At 37.0% G+C, this 19,221-nt stretch overlaps 2 protein-coding genes across 5 annotated transcripts in view; both read left to right on the top strand.

Annotated features, from left to right (window-relative positions):
* The window catches only part of LOC109053914 (disintegrin and metalloproteinase domain-containing protein 9), a 1,168,157-nt gene that overhangs the window by 36,385 nt on the left and 1,112,551 nt on the right, over nucleotides 1–19,221 (top strand). The gene's annotated exons all lie outside the window — the stretch shown is intronic.
* Nucleotides 1–19,221, top strand: part of LOC109053363 (proprotein convertase subtilisin/kexin type 5-like) — a 59,161-nt gene that overhangs the window by 3,301 nt on the left and 36,639 nt on the right. For all 3 annotated transcript variants that reach the window (XM_042730091.1, XM_042730092.1, XM_042730093.1), the window contains exons 3-9: nucleotides 311–454; nucleotides 2,529–2,672; nucleotides 4,129–4,205; nucleotides 14,124–14,212; nucleotides 15,566–15,738; nucleotides 16,249–16,461; nucleotides 18,683–18,783. In XM_042730091.1, the coding sequence (XP_042586025.1) occupies nucleotides 311–454; nucleotides 2,529–2,672; nucleotides 4,129–4,205; nucleotides 14,124–14,212; nucleotides 15,566–15,738; nucleotides 16,249–16,461; nucleotides 18,683–18,783 (941 nt within the window). The remainder of the gene's footprint in view (nucleotides 1–310; nucleotides 455–2,528; nucleotides 2,673–4,128; nucleotides 4,206–14,123; nucleotides 14,213–15,565; nucleotides 15,739–16,248; nucleotides 16,462–18,682; nucleotides 18,784–19,221) is intronic.

Genomic DNA, 19,221 nt, shown 5'->3' with positions numbered 1-19,221 from the left:
TTACCTTCTTTATAATTAAGCATATTTTCCTCCATAATTCTCATGACCAAAAAATTAGTTGGCATCATTCTCATTATTGTGTTACTACAGAGAAAGATATTAAAAATGCACAGTATGTGTACAACATCATAGTGTTTATGCCTTTAATTCATGTTGATCTTTATAAAAAACAAAAAAAAAAAATATTCTCATTATTGTGTTCCAGTAGCCATCATTCATTTAATTGGATTGGATGTTAAAGAAAATAAATGTCATGAAACAATGTTGGTGTTTGTCAGTTCCTTAAGGACCTCTTCTCCTTCTTCCTCAGGTGGAGTGGTTACAACAGCAGGTGGTGAAGAGGAGAACAAAGCGAGATTATAAACCCTCATATCCTGGTCCTGTACCGTACAGTATGGTCCAGTCCAGCTCCATTTACTTCAACGATGCTAAATGGAGCAGTATGTGGTACATAGTGAGTATTCTTAATCAACATGCTGTACATCGTTCTTCTGAATTGCTAACATTGAAATACACTGAAGTCTTGATCTTTGTCATGGTTTTCATCATTTCCTACTACAAAAAAAAAAAAAACGTCTGAGCTGTTCAGAACTCAAATCCTTAACCAAGGTCTAACAGTAAATGAATCATCAAGCACATCTTATTCTGAAAGGCAAAATGTCATATTTGTATTCTGTTATGAAAATGTATTTTCTTTCTCCTCAGAAATAACTGCTTTTTTGCTGATGTTAGCAAAGGCACACAGACAAAAGAGAAAATTACTCCATTCAGTTTATTTTTAAGCTTTTTTCACAATACATATTTTTCCCTAAATCTTACAAATCCCACAGTGATCGATGAAAAGGTGAAACTTTGAGGTAAACACTATTATATAATGAAATTATTATCAAGCATTATCATACATTAACTTCACATCCAGACGGATAAAATCAAGTCATGTCCTGTGTTATTTGCAGCTGAATATTCTGTTTAAGTTAGCGATCCAGCCCGTTATTGAATTGAAATGTGTTGCGAATGCTTTCATTAAATACAATGTATCATGTTGTGTTTAGTTAAATGCAAAACCAAGCCAATCTTCTGCTTTTCAAGGCGGCTTTTCACTAAAACGCAATGGCAGGTAGGAAAACTTTGGTGTTTTTAACTAAAACTAATTTGTCAGTTTAATTCTCGCTCAAAGGAAACTATGCCTGTCACACCAGATTAGCTGAGTTTCTACATGTGAAAACCGCCCAGAGAGATACATTGAACTTTTGTAAGCTCTAACATAACGTCTAGCGGGACATTTTCTGTGAGGTAATTGTACAAACAGGCTCTCGTTTTCAAAGCTGTGATGTTCCTCAGCTCACGAGAGCCGATGGTGTGGAAACATCAGCACGTAGGGAATGTGAAGACATCCTTGCATTTTTTTTTTTTTACATGGTAAACAGCCATCTAGGTTTGCCAGAATGTATGAAAGGTTGCACTTTGGCTGCGGCTGAAACCTTGAGTCATAGCACACATAGCAATTGTTGTCATCACTTTCTGTCTACGATCGTATTTAAAGCTTCAACCGAAACGGCGAGCGTGAACTAAGCGTTTGTTCTCTAATGGGTTGTTATAGCTCTGTCAATGGTTAATATGGTTTAGATAACATTAATACTTTGACCTGAATGCATCTATTTGGCTCAGGTTTCTCTTGTTGACCTGCGAGTTGTACTTTGGGAGCAAATAAACTTGACTTCCAGTATGGGGTCTAATTCCAACTCTAGGCCCAGTGAAACTGTTCAGTTGGTTGCATGTAATAACATTGCCTGAGATACATGAGGAAAGATGCAGTAATTTACAAAGATATGTTTTAAAAATGATGTTAGCTTGTTACCACATGCTTGGGATTTTAAAGGTACCAAAAATAGCCAGGATTTTACTGGGGCCTTGTGTTTAGGCATGCATGTTGCAGACACATTGAGCTGTGGTAATCGTGGGAGATGTGGGACTGAATCCACCCTACCCTGTATCTCAGGGTATTTATGATAATCCTTCAAAATGCTTCTATCTACATTTCTGTTCAAAAGGTTTTTAAAGTTTTTGAAAGAAGTGTCTTATGCTCATCAAAGCTGCATTTATTTGATCAAAAATATAGTAATATTGTGAAATATTTGTATAATTTAAAATAACCATTTTCTATTGTATTATATTTTCTAAAATGTAATTTATTCCTGTGATGCATTTGTTGCTTATAAACATTTATTATTAATATCATCAGTGTTAAAACCATGGTACATTTTTTTTTTCAGGATCATTTGATGAATATAAAGTTCAAAAGAACAGCATTTCTTTGAAGTTTAAATATTTTGTAACATTATAAATGTCTTTACTGTCACTTTTGATTGATGTAATGCATCCTTGATGAATAAAAGTATTAGTTCTTTACAGTAACAACAAAAAAGTCTTACCAGCTGCAAACTTTTGAACAGTAGTGTAAGCATACGGTTTGTTACTCTTCATCTAATTAGATTGTTTTATGTCCCCTTTTATCTCTGTCTTTGCAGCACTGTAATGATAACATCCATAACTGTCAGTCTGACATGAATATCGTGGGCGCGTGGAAGAGAGGCTATACGGGGAAGGATGTGGTGGTTACCATTCTGGATGACGGTATTGAGAGGAACCACCCAGATCTCATTCAGAACTATGTAAGTGTATCTATATATATATATATGTGTGTGTGTGTGTGTGTGTGTCTTGCATGCTGCATACTCTGCATTATATACTTATGAGTGGTTACATGTTTAGTCAAATTTTGTGTAAAACCAAATTTCCTATTTATAATAAATTATAACCAAATTGTAATAAAAATAAAAGGTGTTTGATATATAATTAGAAAGATTCATTTGTTGCAGCAGAGATAGTAGGTCAGGTTGAGCCCATTGCATTGGAGTTTATGTAATTAATGTGCTTTGTTGTATGTCGCACATTGTGCCTGTCATCCAAGTATTTTAGTTACACTGAGCAATTTTATTGAGACTTCTTAGAATTGAACAAGAATGTTTGTTTATTTATAATTAACATTTTTCTTGTCTCATCTGAAATCTTGAATTTTCCCCCATTGAACTTCTTGCAGTGCATTCTGGGATACTTTAAAGGGATATTTCACCCAAAAAATGAAAACTCTGTCATAAATTACTCACCCTCATGTCGTTTCAAACCATAAGACCTTCGTTCATCTTCAGAACACAAATTAAGATATTTTTGATTAAATCTGAGAGCTTTCTGACCCTGCATAGACAGCAACGCAACTGACACGTTGAAGGCCCAGAATGTTAATAAGGACATTGATAAAATAGTCCATGTGACATCAGTGGTTTAAACGGAATGTTATGAAGCCATGAGAACCAAAAACTACTTTTAGTGCGTAAAGAAAACAAAAATAGCAACTTTATTTTCTCATCCGTGTTAGTCTTCAGTGCACGCTCGCGACAGTACCACAGCTGATGTCACATGGACTATTTTAAAGATGTCCTTACTATGTTTCTTAGCCTTGAACATTTCAGTTATGTTGCTGTCTATGCAGGATCAGAAAACTTAATTTGTTTTCCAAAGATGAACAAAGGTCTTACGGGTTTGGAACGACATGAGGGTGAGTAATTAATGACAGAATATTTGGGTAACCTATCCCTTTAAGGTCGAGGTATCAGGCATTAAGTGCAAGGTGCAAAGGTTCAGTACACATGAAAGGAGACCAGAGACCATTTTTTGAATGAATGCCAATGAAGGAGAGGTTTCACTACGCTCAATGAACAGCTTATCATTTAATAAACTGACAGCATATCAGCTAATTTTCAACGTTTGCCATCAAACATTCATTGCCAACCTAAAAACTAGGATTTGGATCAAAGCAAGTGAGCAAAACAAAGACTATTAGTATACTGACTGATGTTTTTGTGTTTATATAAGCCTTGTCTTAAAAGTAAATGTCCAAATTCACATGCTCACATGTAAAATTCCAGACATTTTGCACTATTTTGTTCACTTTTAGCATTTTTTAAGTGTTCTTATTGGCACATTCACATAATGGATGGATAACGCATAATCCACATTTGACCATGTTCTCTTCTCATGTGTCTTTCTCTTCCTTTGATCTGTTTGCAGGATAATGAGGCCAGTTATGATGTGAACGGTAATGACATGGATCCCATGCCCCGATATGATGCCAGTAATGAGAACAAGTAAGAGTGAAGTTCATTACTCACGCACGCGCTCAATTCTTTGAGCTTATCAGGTCATTAAAACCCTGGAAAGGCTTTGTTTATACAGTCCTCTCTGTGGTGTGTGTGAATGTGGGTATTTGGCTTATGATCTGTGTGCTAGTAAGAGTGTTTGGCGTGTTTGTTTGGTGGATGTGGGTTTTTGGAGTTTGCTTTCTGTGCATTTGAGGGTTTCTTAGGTGTATGAGTAAATACGGCGCTTGGCTTGCAATCAGTGTGTGTAGAAGTAAGTGTATTTGGCAGAAAGGGATTTCTGGAATTGGCTTTCTGTGAGAGATTATGCGTGTGTGTTTGGAAATGTTGGCACAAATCAGTGTGTGTTTGGTGAATGCTGATATTTGGTTTGTTGTGTGTATATATGGGTGTGTTTGGTGAGTGGGTGGAGGCCCCCATGTGTTTTTGTGGCTGCCACTCTGCCAGTGTGTGTGAGCCTGTGCCAGATGGCTCTGCAGCTTTTTTGGACCATTCAGACTGAAAGCTTGGCCCCGGGCTCTGATCCTCTGTGCCGTTACGTTTCTGCGAGGAGCTCCAGTGTAATGCAATTCTGCAACTGATGAGTGAAAACTGAACCTCATCTGCTTCCTTTATAGAGTAAAGCATCCCTGAATGACAGTAATTTACTCACCCTCATGCCATTCCAGATGTTTTTTCTTTTTTGTAGAATGCAAAAGGAGAATTTTTTTTAGGAATGTTCACAAAGCTGTCTACTATAACTAGGGGCTTTTGAGGCTGATCGCCGATACCGATCTTTTTAAAGCCTTCTTTTGTCATTTATAACTATTTATAGTGATACTCCAATCAGGATTTTTAGACATTTATTCAGGGCCCGAATTTCATTTTTGAAAATGGTGGGAATTCCTCTCTTAGGTGACTCTTGTGAGAGGGCAAGCAGGACAGACTGTGCTTTCACAGAAGAGTCCGCTACTGATTCATTGCTGTTAACCACAAACACAACATCCATTATTTTGATTTCAGATCCAAACATTGTCACTGAAAATGCTTTTTCAGCATTGCAATTCTTTTTTTTACACTGTACAGTAATACAATCTTCCACAGACATGATTAAACACAATAAACATAAGCAACACATTATTCAATGCTTTTTACTTTTGCATTTACTTCTAGATTTATATGTTAAGTTGCTCAAGCAATTGGCAAAACATTTAAACTATCTTTCTTACATTATCACAAACTTACCATTGACAGAAATAGTTAGCTCTACTGCCCTTTCTTTTGCATTTAAATCTTTATTACAAGCAATCCTGCGGTTCATTAAAAAAAACATTGTTTTCCTACCTCCACGAGTGCCATCTATTATTGCCGCCTTTATCTAAAAGTGCTCTTTTTCTTTAAACCTAGCCAAAAAACCATTCGTGTTGACTGTGAAACACAGTAGACTTTAATAAAATGCATTTATGTGTTAGGTGTAATTACTGCATTTTCGTGTCAATCCATGTTCATATTTACTGCAAACAATGCGTGATCTCTGCACTGCTGCAGACGCACCGCTTCTGAACGCACTGCCGGACCACAACCGTGTGTGCTGTGTGAATTCATAATTATTCACCCATATAATCTCTCACATATATATAATCATATAATCATATAATTCATGTCATGCCAAACCTCTCACGACAGCGTCATCATCTTGATATCGTTTTTTTGAGACCTGCCTTTTTAGAGCCCGCCGATTAATCATCCCAAAGGGATTATCGGCCGATAGTGACATTTAACGAACACTTACAAGCGTGCACTTTGGCAGAATTCAATTTATATTGCATCAGCAGCCATTAGTTTGGTAAAATTGAACATCAGAATGGACAAATTTGTTATGAAGGGTTAAAAACGAAATGCCAGCGAAAGAAACACATACAAACAAGAAGAGTCGCAGTATCAGCAGTGAAGGTAGGAGAGTGATGGACTTTCGGCATCAACTTTGGGTTTGCCCCGCCACTCATTTGAAGATGTTCGGGCAAAAGGAAACACCCATACTACTCAGCAATTATCCTTAATTGCATAAATGTGGCAAAACATCTCTGGAGAGAACCTCAGATTATTACATTAGAAAGTGCTTTCCATATGGGGATCAACAGAGGCTATGTTTGCACATAAATTTAGACATTTATTCAGGGCCTACTTTTTCATAGCCTATAATATTATAATCTGGTTGGTTTGTATTTGTGACGTAATATGTAAATGATATGTGTGTGGCCCGTTAGATTTGCACTTGGACCAGTGGAAAAAAAGGTTGAGAACCACTGCCTTAATGTAAAGAAAACGCATCTTTTATAATGAAATGATAAAATATTTATTCCTGAGTCCAACAAGTCTCTACGTACCTTTTGCATTGTCTATAAGATTTCCCCCATATTATTTTTGGAAAGTGATAGCACACCTCTTCTCAATCTGTGTGATTTCAGATACGATTCATGTCCGCAGCTCAAATGGTGCAGGACGAGTTATGTGCTGAAATGTAATACTTATCCCAAAGAATGAGCAATAATAGAAAATAAAAGTGATTTTAGCATTGCCTGTATCAGACACCTCTAAATGCTCCACAAACCCCATTCTGGAGGTGTATTTTGCTGTCCTGAGCACTATTCCCCCGCTCAATGTACATTTTCAGGAGCCCCATTAGAAGTATTTCCGTGGCCCGAGGAAAAGGGGAGTGTTTGACGCTGTCACTGTTTTCAGGAGGAAGCGTGTGGTGGAGACAGAGAGGGAGGTTTAGGTCTGCATGTATAGACACGCTCTATATAACACCATCCACCTCCTGCCCTGGCTTCTTCTGTCTCTGTCAGGCTTCGAGTGCAGAAAGTTCAAAATTCTCACCTCATAAAGGAAGTATAGACATTATATAACTATATGGCAATTAACTCCTTTAAATTGGGCATATCTTACATATCTTTTTTGTACCATTTTATTTTCTCAAATTCTGCTTCTAATGTTAGTTGAGACTATTTGCGATAAAATTTAGTTATGACCTCTTTTCAGCTTCATCTGAGCAGGAAATTAAATAGGCTGATTTTGCTACTGTGTCTTTAAGAGTTGCATATGTAAATGACCTGCTTTATGATTGGCTAACATCTGTTCAGGTAATATATTTATATCTAATAAAAGTTTTTTTTTTTTTTTTTTATAAAAAATAAAATAAAATAAATAAAATATTACATATTTGTAATATAATTTGTTAATTCACAATTTATTGTATTTGTGTATAACAATAATTTATTCGTCTTATTATTATTACTATTATTATATTTTTTATTATATATATATATAATATGTCAGATTAGGGTTTGTATCAAATAATTTTTAAAAATGTTTATAATGAATAAAACATTTACTAATGAATACATTGAACGAATAATAATTTAATGTGACCACTACTATATTGAAAAGGGGGTGGGGGGGTATTAAGACATAGATGTTTTTCTCTATTACAAGTTGCCCACAATTATTGTCATCCTTTTATTTAATACTTTTTGCAACCTTCATTTGCCAAGATAACAGCTCTGAGTCTCTCCTATAGAGCCTGATGAGTTTGGAGAACACCTGACAAGGGATCAGAGACCATTTTTTCATACATGATCTCCTCACATTCTTCAGATTCCCAGCTCTATGCTGGTGCTTCTCCTCTTCAGTTCACCCCACTTGTTTTCTATAGCAGGGGGCAAGTACGTTTGGCATTGGGCCAAAAACCAAAAAAATTTTTGGCACTAGAACTTAGTCACAAGACAATTTAAGAAATTAATTGATAAAATGAAACTAGAATTGCCTGTGACAGACTGTTACAGTGTGTTTTGTAACTGGTAGTGAGCTGTTACTCTGTTAAATCCTGTAGCAGGACAGTCATTGACAAAAAGCCACATTTGTGTGGCGGTGTCCGGGTTTTACACTGGATAAATTAATAAAGCAGAGTAGTGGCACATAACCTGGCAAGTATCTTAATTCACCAACTTGCAACACCGCCATGCTAAAACACACATATGTGGTAGATGCGAAATGGATATAAAATAACTCAAAAAATAAAAGAGGACTTGAATAAGCCCATTGATGGCATGTTTGATTCATGCTCTTAACAAACTATGTTTTATGTCCTCTTTCCATATCGTGAATAATAAATGTGTATCATTTTAATTTGCTTGTTACCCAATGGAGCCTAACTTATTGTAATAATTATTTGACGTAGCCTACTTTTACACTCAGTATTATTCCTTGGCATCCTCACGTACTAAACTGCATTTTTTGTTTAATTGTTTACATGCTGGAGGTACACTATTACGTTGTTTGCAAAGTGATGTAAATATTTAAGCTAGCTGGTGAGAGAAAATGGCACTATCAAAAGAGGAACGTTGACAGCGAAAATAGGGCATACAAAGAAGAATAGAAACATAACTGTGTACCTAATTTTGTGAATGCAAAGCCTGTGTGTTTTATCTGCAACAAAGCTGTCGCTGTTTGCAAAGAATAAAATATTAGGCACGGCGAATTAAAAGCTTTTCAAATTAAAAGCTCTCAATTCATCTCAAAATACATTGCTGCAAAAAAGGCAGAACTAGATTTTTATCTGTTGCTATTTGCTAGAATCCATGATGCCGTGTATCTAAAACAAGATGTTCAGGACCTCCAGCAGAAAAGTAGGCCCATGACATTAAATATACAGCTGTATATTTCATTGTACACATGGGCTACTTTTTTACTATTTTTTATTTTATTTCTCTGCATCCCTTTAAACCCATCTCATGTGTGCCAAAAAGTTCATTTATTAGTTTCATCTGTACACAGAACTCCTGTTTGAAGTTCCAGTATTGTCTGGCATATGCTGGAGTTTGTTTTTGGATGAGAGCAGATGTTTTGTTTTTTTCCTGAAACCCTCTCAAACAACTTGTGGTGATCTAGGTGCTGTTTGATCATTTTTGAGGCTCTCTGACCCCGAGACTCTCCTAATTTCTGCAATACTCCAGCTGTGATCCTTGGAGAGTCTATTCTCCTCACCTTGCTTTAAAGGGATAGTTTACCCAAAAATGTAAAGTGCTCCCATGATTTACTCAACCTCAAGCTATCATTCCTTTAAACGAATACAGTCGGAGTGATATTAAAAAATGTCCTGGCTCTTCGTAGCTTTATAATGACAGTGAAAGGGGGTCAAGGTTTTGAATCCCAAAAAAGTGCATCGATCCATCATAAAAAGTGCTCCACATGAAAAATATCCATATTTAAAGCTTTCTAAACTGTAATCTGTAAACTGTAATCCGCTAATTGTCGTTCGTGCGTTCATGAGAGAGTGACGTTTTAGCGGATGACATAGGACGTAAGCATAGCGTAAGCTCCAGTGAGAAGTTACAAACATGGAAGTACAGAGGAGAGAGCAAAACAAAACACCAGTCACGAATTAGAAGTACAAAATAAGCATTTGTAAAAAAAACAAACAAAAAAAAAACAAATTGTCAGAGGAAAGCGAAACCAATTCATAGGGGCAGTTTTCATTTCTTTGCTGCAAGTAAAACTTGGCTCTCGCGTAACTAGCATATTCTCACCGGAGTTTATGCTATGTCTACGTCATCCGTTATAATACCACTCTCTCATGAATGCGTGTACGACATTTAGCGGAAGCTAGAGATTTCAGTTAATAACGTTTTAAATGTGGATATTTTTTTTACACAAACACATCGCTTCTCTTCAGAAGCCACCTCCCAGAGCCGTGAGATGCACTTTTTATGATGGATGGATGCACTTTCTTGGACTTCTATTGGACTATTGAATCTCAACACCCATTCACTAGGATGGCTTGAGGGTGAGTAAATCAAGGGGCAGTTTTCATTTTTGTGTGAACTATCCCTTTAAGACAAAATAGACACTTCCTCTTCCAGGCAGATTTTTAGCATTTTCTGTTTATGGGAACTTCTTAATTCTTACCCTGATGGTGAAAGTGTGAATTTTCATTGCTTGAGCTACTTGCTTACAGCCAATTTCTATTTTATGAAGCTCAACAATCTTGTTCTGCACATCAGAACTATATTCTTTTTCTCATTCTGATTGATGATTAAGGGAATTTGGCCTCTGTGATTCCCCATATTTATAATCCTGTCAAACAGGAAATCATGGTTGGATAATTTCATATTCTGGTGTGGTTAAAATGTAAATATGAATGGAAATATATTTTGTTCTATAATAATTTTTATGGGTGCTAATAATTGTGGCAAATGTGTATTTATTTACTTCAATGAAAGGTTAGATTTTTGTAAAAACATTTTTGAATGAAAGATCAAAAGGATAAACAACACAGATTTATTTTCATAGCCTTCTTTGCTCAGTTTTACCAAGGGTGCTAATAATTCTGACCATTACTTTTTTTGGGGTTTACTGAGTGATTCAGTAAAGTCTCCCCTGTCTTTTGGCCACTATCCTACACAAGCTGTTGATCTTTTATGTGCTGGAATGTTTTGTGTTGATTCTTTCACTGATAGTTTGTGTAATGTGAGTCTTTATTTCCCTGTGGTGGGTTTTGACCGTGAGCTTCACCGCCGGGGGTCGTTCTGAGTGACCGAGCGGCTGTACTGTAAATATTGGAAGTTCATATATCTGATCGATGAACATGGGCTTTGCACTAGACTTTCAGTGGAACTGCAGTTTATTGACCCAGTCTGACATTTAAGCTGTATGTCAAATGTGCAGCACAGCATCATGAGTGTGTGGCTGTGGACAGTGTATGTTCTGTATGGTAAATGGGTTTATATGCTACCTATAATATGATAATCAGTTGTTTTTAGGGAACGTAAGAAAGGTTTGAGTGACTTGTGCGGTTCTGGAAATGCTGAAATACTGGAATGTTCTGTTCAGGTGTGGTTTGTGTTTCTGGTTTTCTCATTGACCTGTATTTTGCTAGCAGATGTGACTTCGTCTCACAGAGCAGGGTTTTGACTATTGGCATATAGTCAGTTAGACAGGAAAAGACTGTCTGAATGACGTGTAAAATGACCAAACACTTTGTTTTTACACCTAAATAATACTTTACACAACTATATGAAATCTAATGGTACAAGTTCTGCAAGCTCTGTTTCATAAAACTTTCTGAAATGTGTCGTGTACAAATATTTTCATCATGAAAATAGTGAGAGAAGCAGCAGAAGCGTTAAAATACAGACAGACACCATCCAAAAATCTATCTGTATAGTTTTACGTGTATTTTGGGATATTGCTAATGTTTGATTGAGGTGGATGCATTTTCCATTAGCATAAAAAGTTACAGTGACTTCCCCAGTGGGTAAAAATTTTGTTTCCATTTATATTTTGCAAATTGAACGGAAAAACTGCTTGTTCACAATTTGTTTGAGAGATTATTTTTATAATTCCTTGAAACATAGCTAGTTTGAACGATTTTGAACAAGTAAGTTAAACTTCCTTAATTTTTAAAGTAACATACGGATGCGCTTTATATGTGTGTATAGCTCTTTCTAATCTGTGTTGTCACATTTCCTTTTTTTTTGCGCCAATAGCCTTTGGTTTACATGACAGTTATAAATCATGATCATGCTACTTCCTATTGCTAGTCAAAGCCACAGTGGTTAACCAGAAAAATTAAAAATGGCACTTAATGTCTAAGAGGTTGCTGACCCCTGATTTTGATTAAAATCAACAAAAATGTTGACTGTCAGTGAATGCGGTTATTGCAAAATGCATTTCTATCTCGCATTATTTGCATTAACCCTTTTTCGCACAAGTCAAAAACCACCTCAAGCAAGCATAAATCTTTTTTGCGAATTAAGGAATTTTTATTTGAAATTTAGCATTTCCATCACTCGATTCTGATGCGATACTTCAAAATGTGCATAAAAGCAGGGTGATGGAAACCCAGCTAATGATGTCAGACGATTGTGAAGTTGGAGGAGAAAATGAGATGTTTTTTGCCCTACCCTACCTCTTTGAACTGAAGTACACAGACAAAGAACTAACCGCACGTGACATTTCCAATGTGATTTGGAACTGGTGGAACTGCAAACAAAATTCGGTACTTTAGGACTTAATAGGGAGTGGGAAGGCTCTCCGTAGACGGGCTCTGCTTTCACTTAAGCTGGTGAACGATCTTGCCAGAACTAAAGCCATGTCGTAGTGATGACGCCTGTTATCGCGTGACTCTTTTAGTGTGTTTTGAAGCCAGATCAACGTTCGTGATGAAAAAATATGTGCAAACTGTAACGAAGCAGAGATAAGTTAGTTCCTCACTTTCCGCGCTGAAGCTGAGATCGTTCGCCAGTTTCAGTGAAAGTTAACGTGCCTAGTGTTTTCGACTCGTACATTACACGTCACACCCTGATATCACGTGTCTTTACAGAACCTTTACAGGTTGTGTGTGAAAGCACGCACATATTCCGGGTAATCACTGGCAGTGTGAAAGGGGCAAAATCTAGCGACCCGGGAACAATTGCTGGGACACATTACCCGCGTATTTTCCGGAATCGCAGTGTGAAAGGGACTTTACTAGGTCCTCGACCCGGTTCAATCCCGGAATCAACGTGACTGCTTTCACACAGAAGTCCACCCGGCAATGTTCCGGCAATTTGCCGGGTCCGACGTGCAGTGTGAAAGGGGCTTAGATAAGACTCTTAATTCTTGTCTGGGATCATGTAGAGCCCTTTGAATCTGCACTGAAACTGCAATTTGAGCCTTTAACCCGTTGACCCCCACTGAAGTCCACTATATGGAGAAAATTCCAGGAATGTTTTACTCAAAAACCTTAATTTCTTTGTGACTGAAGAAAAGGGTGAGTAAATTATCAGGAAATTTTCCTAATCCTTTATATTATTCAAAAATGACAGCAAAGACTGTTCTTTTGCAACTTCTGTTCATCAAAGTATGCTGAAAAAGTGACATTTTTACCAAAACATTAATCTGCACAACTGTTTTCAACATTAACCATAAAAAATTTTTCCTGAGCAGCAAATCAGCATATTAGAATGATTTCTGAAGGATCATGTGACACTGAAGACTGGAGTAATGATGCTGAAAATACAGCTTTGATCACAGGAATAAATTACATTTTAAAATTTATTCAAATAGAAAACAGTTATTTCTTTAAAAACATACAAATCTAAACAACCCCAAACCTTTGAACAGTAAAGTAGACTTGAAGTGGCCAGTCTTTTGGATTTTATCGTACATTTATTTTCACTTAAATGTTTCAGTATTGGATCATCGTTGGAATAGTTTTAGTCTGGAGTCATTGGATTGGCACTGGGATCGAGTCCACGGACCACCTGGGAGTTCCTCTGGCCTTTTGACCTTTTGACCTTGTAAATATTTATGGTTGTGATGGCGATCGAACTCTGGTCTCATCCCAGATCTGGTACTGCTATGGATCTTTACAATCTTTGTTTCTTTTTCATTTTTTAAATGGCTTAGATTGGAGACGGTGGTTACCATGGTAGCGTGAGTTTTTCTATGCAGCTGTTCACTGCTGGAGGTTCCACAGCCGAATCTCTCTCCATCTGTCTGTCTCGGTCTTTAGTGAGCATTTTAGTGTGTTTTTTGTGGATGATTTGTATTAGATTTATGTGGGTTTAGTTTGGGTCAAGAATCTATCCACGTTGCGTCTGAAGCGGAGGAACCGCTCAAATGTTTTCATTCAATATCTCAAATATTTAGCTGCTGTGTTTTAGCTCTGCTGGCCATGGAAGCACATGTTTAGTTTCAGCCCAGCTGTTTCACTCTCTCTCTGTTTCCTGTCCACTTCTGCGTTCCTTCTGTAGCGAGTGTGTAATAGGTCAGCAGTAGTGCCTGTGCTTGCGTAAGAGTCTCCAGTCTTTGTTTATGCAGTCAGTGAATGTGTGTGTGTGTGTGTGTCAGTACTAACACTGTCGTCTGATGTGTTGTGTTTAGGCATGGCACGAGGTGCGCTGGTGAAGTAGCAGCGTCCGCCAACAACTCGCACTGCACGGTGGGCATCGCTTACAACGCCAAGATTGGGGGTAAGTGTGGCTGACGGTCACTGTCTGATATAGAGCCACTGCTGCACCTGGGTATTCTGCCTTTTGTTCATACTCGCGCACATACAGTGAATACAGTGCCCCTGTATGCACCCAGTACCCCACAACAGTAAAAAGTGTGAAATATTATTATATGAATTGTAGTGACCAAAAATGTTACATTAAATAAACTGGCTTATATACATGTTCTTCATAGTTGCTAGATTACTGTGATAAGATTGCAGCTCTGCACACTGTACATCTTATCTATTTGGTAATAATTTAATAATTTTTGCAGTACAAAAGTGCAATAACCTTATATCTATTTGTTACAACCACCATCCTAGTACATACCTGCATCTCATTCTATTCTATTCTATTCTATTCTATTCTATTCTATTCTATTCTATTCTATTCTATAGCACAACTGTACATACAATGTATTTATTTTTTTATTTATTTTTCAATATTTTTCCATTTATATTTTACATATGTTTTTTTTTTTGTCTGTGTGTTGTATTTCTAATATTGTACTGATATTCTATATTCATTTGCATGACTGAAAACCTGCACAGACGTCTTTTATAGGTTATGGTCAATTTTTGGGAAGTCAACAAAATTAATTTAGGTCCTTACACTACACTCTGTGTAGCTGTTTATGAATGTAAGGAAACATCATATTCAGTACTATTCAAGAGTTTGGGGTTAGTAAGATTTTCAGAGGTTTTTAAAGAAATCTCTTATGCTCACCAAAACTGCATTTATTTGATCAAAACTACAGTAAAGACAGTAATATTGTGAAATATTATTGCAATTTAAAATAACTAATTTATTCCTGTGATGCAAAGCTGTATTTTTAGTAGCATTACTCCAGTCTTCAGTGTCACATGATCCTCCAGATATCATTCTAATATGCTGATTTGCTGCTCAAGAAACATTGCATTATAATGTTGGAAATAGTTGTGCAGCTTATTTTTGTAGTAAAAAAAAACATGATGCACTTTATTCAGGATTCTTTGATTAATAGAACATTAAAAAAAACAGCATTTATTTGAAATATATATTTTTGTAACATTATGAAAGTCATTACTTTTGATAATTTTAATGCAATAAAAAAAAATAATTCTTACTTTTGAATGGTAGCATATGTATTCACACCCTCTAATACATCCAAGCCTAATTATTCAGGGCTGTCTTAAGATAGATCAGTTGACTAGTCATCTAGACAACATCCCCTGACTAGTTTATTTTGGAAATGTGTAGTTTTGCATGTCTGTTGGACGTCATTGGCACACTGATCTTCAGTGCCCTGCATATATTTTCCCTGCTGAGGTTTCCTTTGGGCCTGTCCTGCAGGTGTCCGCATGTTGGACGGAGATGTGACAGACATGGTAGAGGCCAAATCACTGAGTCTACACCCTCAACACATAGATATTTACAGTGCCAGCTGGGGTCCAGATGATGATGGCAAAACCGTGGATGGGCCCGCTTCCCTCGCCAGACAGGCCTTTGAAAACGGCATCAGACAGGTGAGAATCATCTCCGCATGTATAGAAGTTTATACGAAATGTGTGTTGTGTTTTTCCATATGATGTGAAGTGTAATTTTCAGGTCATCAGTCACGTTTTCAGCAGACTGGCCCACCGAGGGTGTTTTCCTTTCCTTCTCACACTCACCATCTGCTACGCCAGTGAACTTTAGAATGGGATTTTAGTTTATTTTCCCTGAGTCATGAGTCACAATCAGTAATTGGCCTGTATCTTGTGCCAAAGGTGTGTTTGGAGTGGTTTAGGCATGTTTCAGGTATGTGAGACTCATAGACATCAGGTAATACTGGTCTCCTCTCATCAGAAAAGACTGGAGGATATTAATGCTTGGAGAGTAAATTGTCCTCATGCTGTTAGTTGTCCGGTGTTAAATAAGTGTTTCAAGTCAGTCAGTTAAAAAAAAAAAAGTTTATATTTATTATACTTATGGTTGGTAAGGGATGTAAAATGGGTTTAATATACGTGTTCTCTTATGTTTTTTTTTCTTCACAGGGCAGGAAAGGACGGGGCTCAATTTTTGTTTGGGCGTCAGGAAATGGCGGTCGGAGTCGCGATCACTGTTCGTGTGACGGCTACACCAACAGCATCTACACGATATCCATCAGCAGCACGGCAGAGAGCGGCCGCAAGCCCTGGTATCTGGAAGAGTGCGCCTCCACCCTCACCACCACCTACAGCAGCGGAGAGAACTACGACCGCAAAATCGTAAGTTATCAAGAAGATGCTAAAACTAGATCTTCAGCACTGAGCAAACTTCCTTTTCATAAAACAGGCCTGCTGCTTAATTGGTTTTAAAATGATAGTTCTCCCAAAAATGAAAATTGTCATCATTTACTCACCCTTAAGTTGTTCCAAACTTGTAAGAGTTTCTTTCTAGTGTTAAACACACAAAAAAAAATAATATTTTGAAGAATGTTGGTAAGCAAATATGGATGGTGGCCATTGACTTCCATACCATTTTCTGCCATACTATGAAAGTCAGTGGCTACCGTCAGCTGTTTGGTTACCAACATTCTTCAGAATATCATCTTTTGTGTTTAACAGAAGAAAGAAAGTTTTGTTTTTGGCTTGTAGCTTTAGAATATATATTTTTTTTCCCCAAATGGGTGGAAACTTGATATTAATCTGTACTAAAAAATGAGCTGAAGCACATTTAATCATTTAAATATTTATGGAAACCTTTTGGAAGTTAAACACCAGTGAACTGCACAGTATCTTCAAAAGTAGAGATGCCTCTCACATAATTTTTCCAATTTATTGCTGTTGCATTTTCATTCGTTTCCTTGGCTATGCATGTGTGTTTGATCTGCTGGTCACTGTGTCATGAGAGCATCCTGGTGTTAACCGCTGCGGTTTACAGCCCACACACAGTTTTACACACTCCTCTGAGAGTTACAGAGCGACGCTTCTTCCCTGTCTCTCAGCTTGTCTCAGAGTGACGTGTGAAATTCCACACCGGCTTTCAAACTCTTTTTGCAATATATGTTTACATTCTGAAGCCCAGTGTTACAGACATTAGCGCTTCTCTTTGTTGTGTTCTCCTGCAGTTTTCAGTTAATTCAGCTCAGATTATAGTTCACTGAATTTCTAAGTTTTCACAACATTGTCCATTTACTAGATCACTTATATTTACACACTGTTATTATTAACCCGTGTAGAGTTATTGTCATTAAAGGCAACTATTACAAAGATAAATATTAGCAGTGAAAATATTTTAACCAACTGTATGGAAAAATTTTGGCAAAAAAGGTTGATTGTGTTTCACACAAAGCAGCTCTCTGTTGGTCAACATGGTGAAAACATGTGATGAATTTGAACCTGTAGCAAAATCTGTAAATCTTTTCCTCCCACATGAAACTCCTGATTGTGTGAATTCATATATTGAAAGACTGGATTACGCTTGCAGAAAAATGGTAAATGTTTAAACAGAGATATCAACGTGTTCTGTTCAGGTCTCACCTGTGCATTTTTTTTTCATCGCTGTTGTTGTAATGTATTAGGAAGCCAAAATGCGCATCCATCAACCGAAACATATTAGCCTAACCCTGTTTTGTTTTACGTGTTATTTATAGCAAACCATATCATAGATGCATTGTCAAATTTAAGTTGAACCGCGGTCCTAGCGCATACCGAACCGTGTGTGGAGAAACGTACAGTTCAATTTTTTTCCAGCGAACCGTTCCACCCCTAAAATCAACCAACCAAACTTTGTTTTTTGTGTATCTGACGCTAAGAGCAGAGTAAATCTGAAATCTATCACGCAGCTGAAATTCAAGTCTCATTTAGTTAATCCAAATGAATAGATTTCAAAGATTTTATTGCATGAATCTCACAATCTTCAAACTGATGCTGACACAGTATCTGAGTGGATCCAGTCCATGCTGCTGAATCACACATGCCCCAGTGTAATTTACTGCTAAGTGTAGCACAATGGCACATTTATAGCACATTTCATTGTCAGTAAGTACTCCAGTATGCTGAAGTGCATATAACAAATAAAACGAAAAAGTTCTGCAGTATTTCCTTTTGGATTAAGAATAGTGTGTGTGAATAAAGTAGCAGATGGAACAGTTTGTGGCCCTGTGTGAGACGGGATGAAAATTAATACATTATATAAATCTAAACTACACACTTAAAGTAAAGTAGTAATTTTAAAAAAAGCAAGTGATATATACTGTGTATATAAATAAATAAAGTTAACTTAAACTAAACTCATATTAAAATACAATAAAGCAATGCATGAAACTGTCTATCACATACTCGCAATATATGACAGTGTTGTGTATTATAACAGGAGCGGTCAAGTATGGTTACTTCACGTCATATTACTCATTTGCAGTGTCAATACATGTTCACTTTATTCACATATTAACACATGGAAACACCATGCACGAGAATAACCTAAATTATTTTTCTCTCCTGTTAGATCACAACTGATCTGAGGCAGCGCTGCACAGACAGTCACACTGGAACATCAGCGTCAGCGCCGATGGCGGCAGGGATCATTGCTCTTGCTCTGGAAGCCAAGTAAGGGGACTCTAACTTCTGTATGCTCTCATTTCTCTAACAGTTGTTAAGTGGAAGTGTCTGCTCCAGGCCACTTCAGTGGAGTTATGCATATTTATCCACTAATCATGAAGGTGTTATGCTATAATCTCCAGTTACTTTTCACACTCTTACTGACCCTCTGAATTAAAGGTATAGTTTACCCCAAAATTAACATTTTTAAGAATGTTGATAACCAAACAGTTGACGTTAGCCCTTGACTTCCATAGTATGTTCATTTTTGGATGAACTATCCCTTTAATTCAGAGGGTCAGTCCTTATAGATCATCAATCCCTTATTTCAAAAGTGCAAGAAAAATCCAGGCCCCTTCAAAACGCCGTATAGCGAGCGGCATGCTTCCCGTAAGTGTCTGATTTCACATAGGAGATTGAGGAAAACCTTGACATATGGCTGCCATG

This window comes from Cyprinus carpio, chromosome B8, assembly GCF_018340385.1.
Source record: "Cyprinus carpio isolate SPL01 chromosome B8, ASM1834038v1, whole genome shotgun sequence".
Classification (NCBI taxonomy): domain Eukaryota; kingdom Metazoa; phylum Chordata; class Actinopteri; order Cypriniformes; family Cyprinidae; genus Cyprinus; species Cyprinus carpio.
Note: the sequence above shows the minus strand (reverse complement) of the source record. Positions and strands in the feature narration are given on the sequence as shown.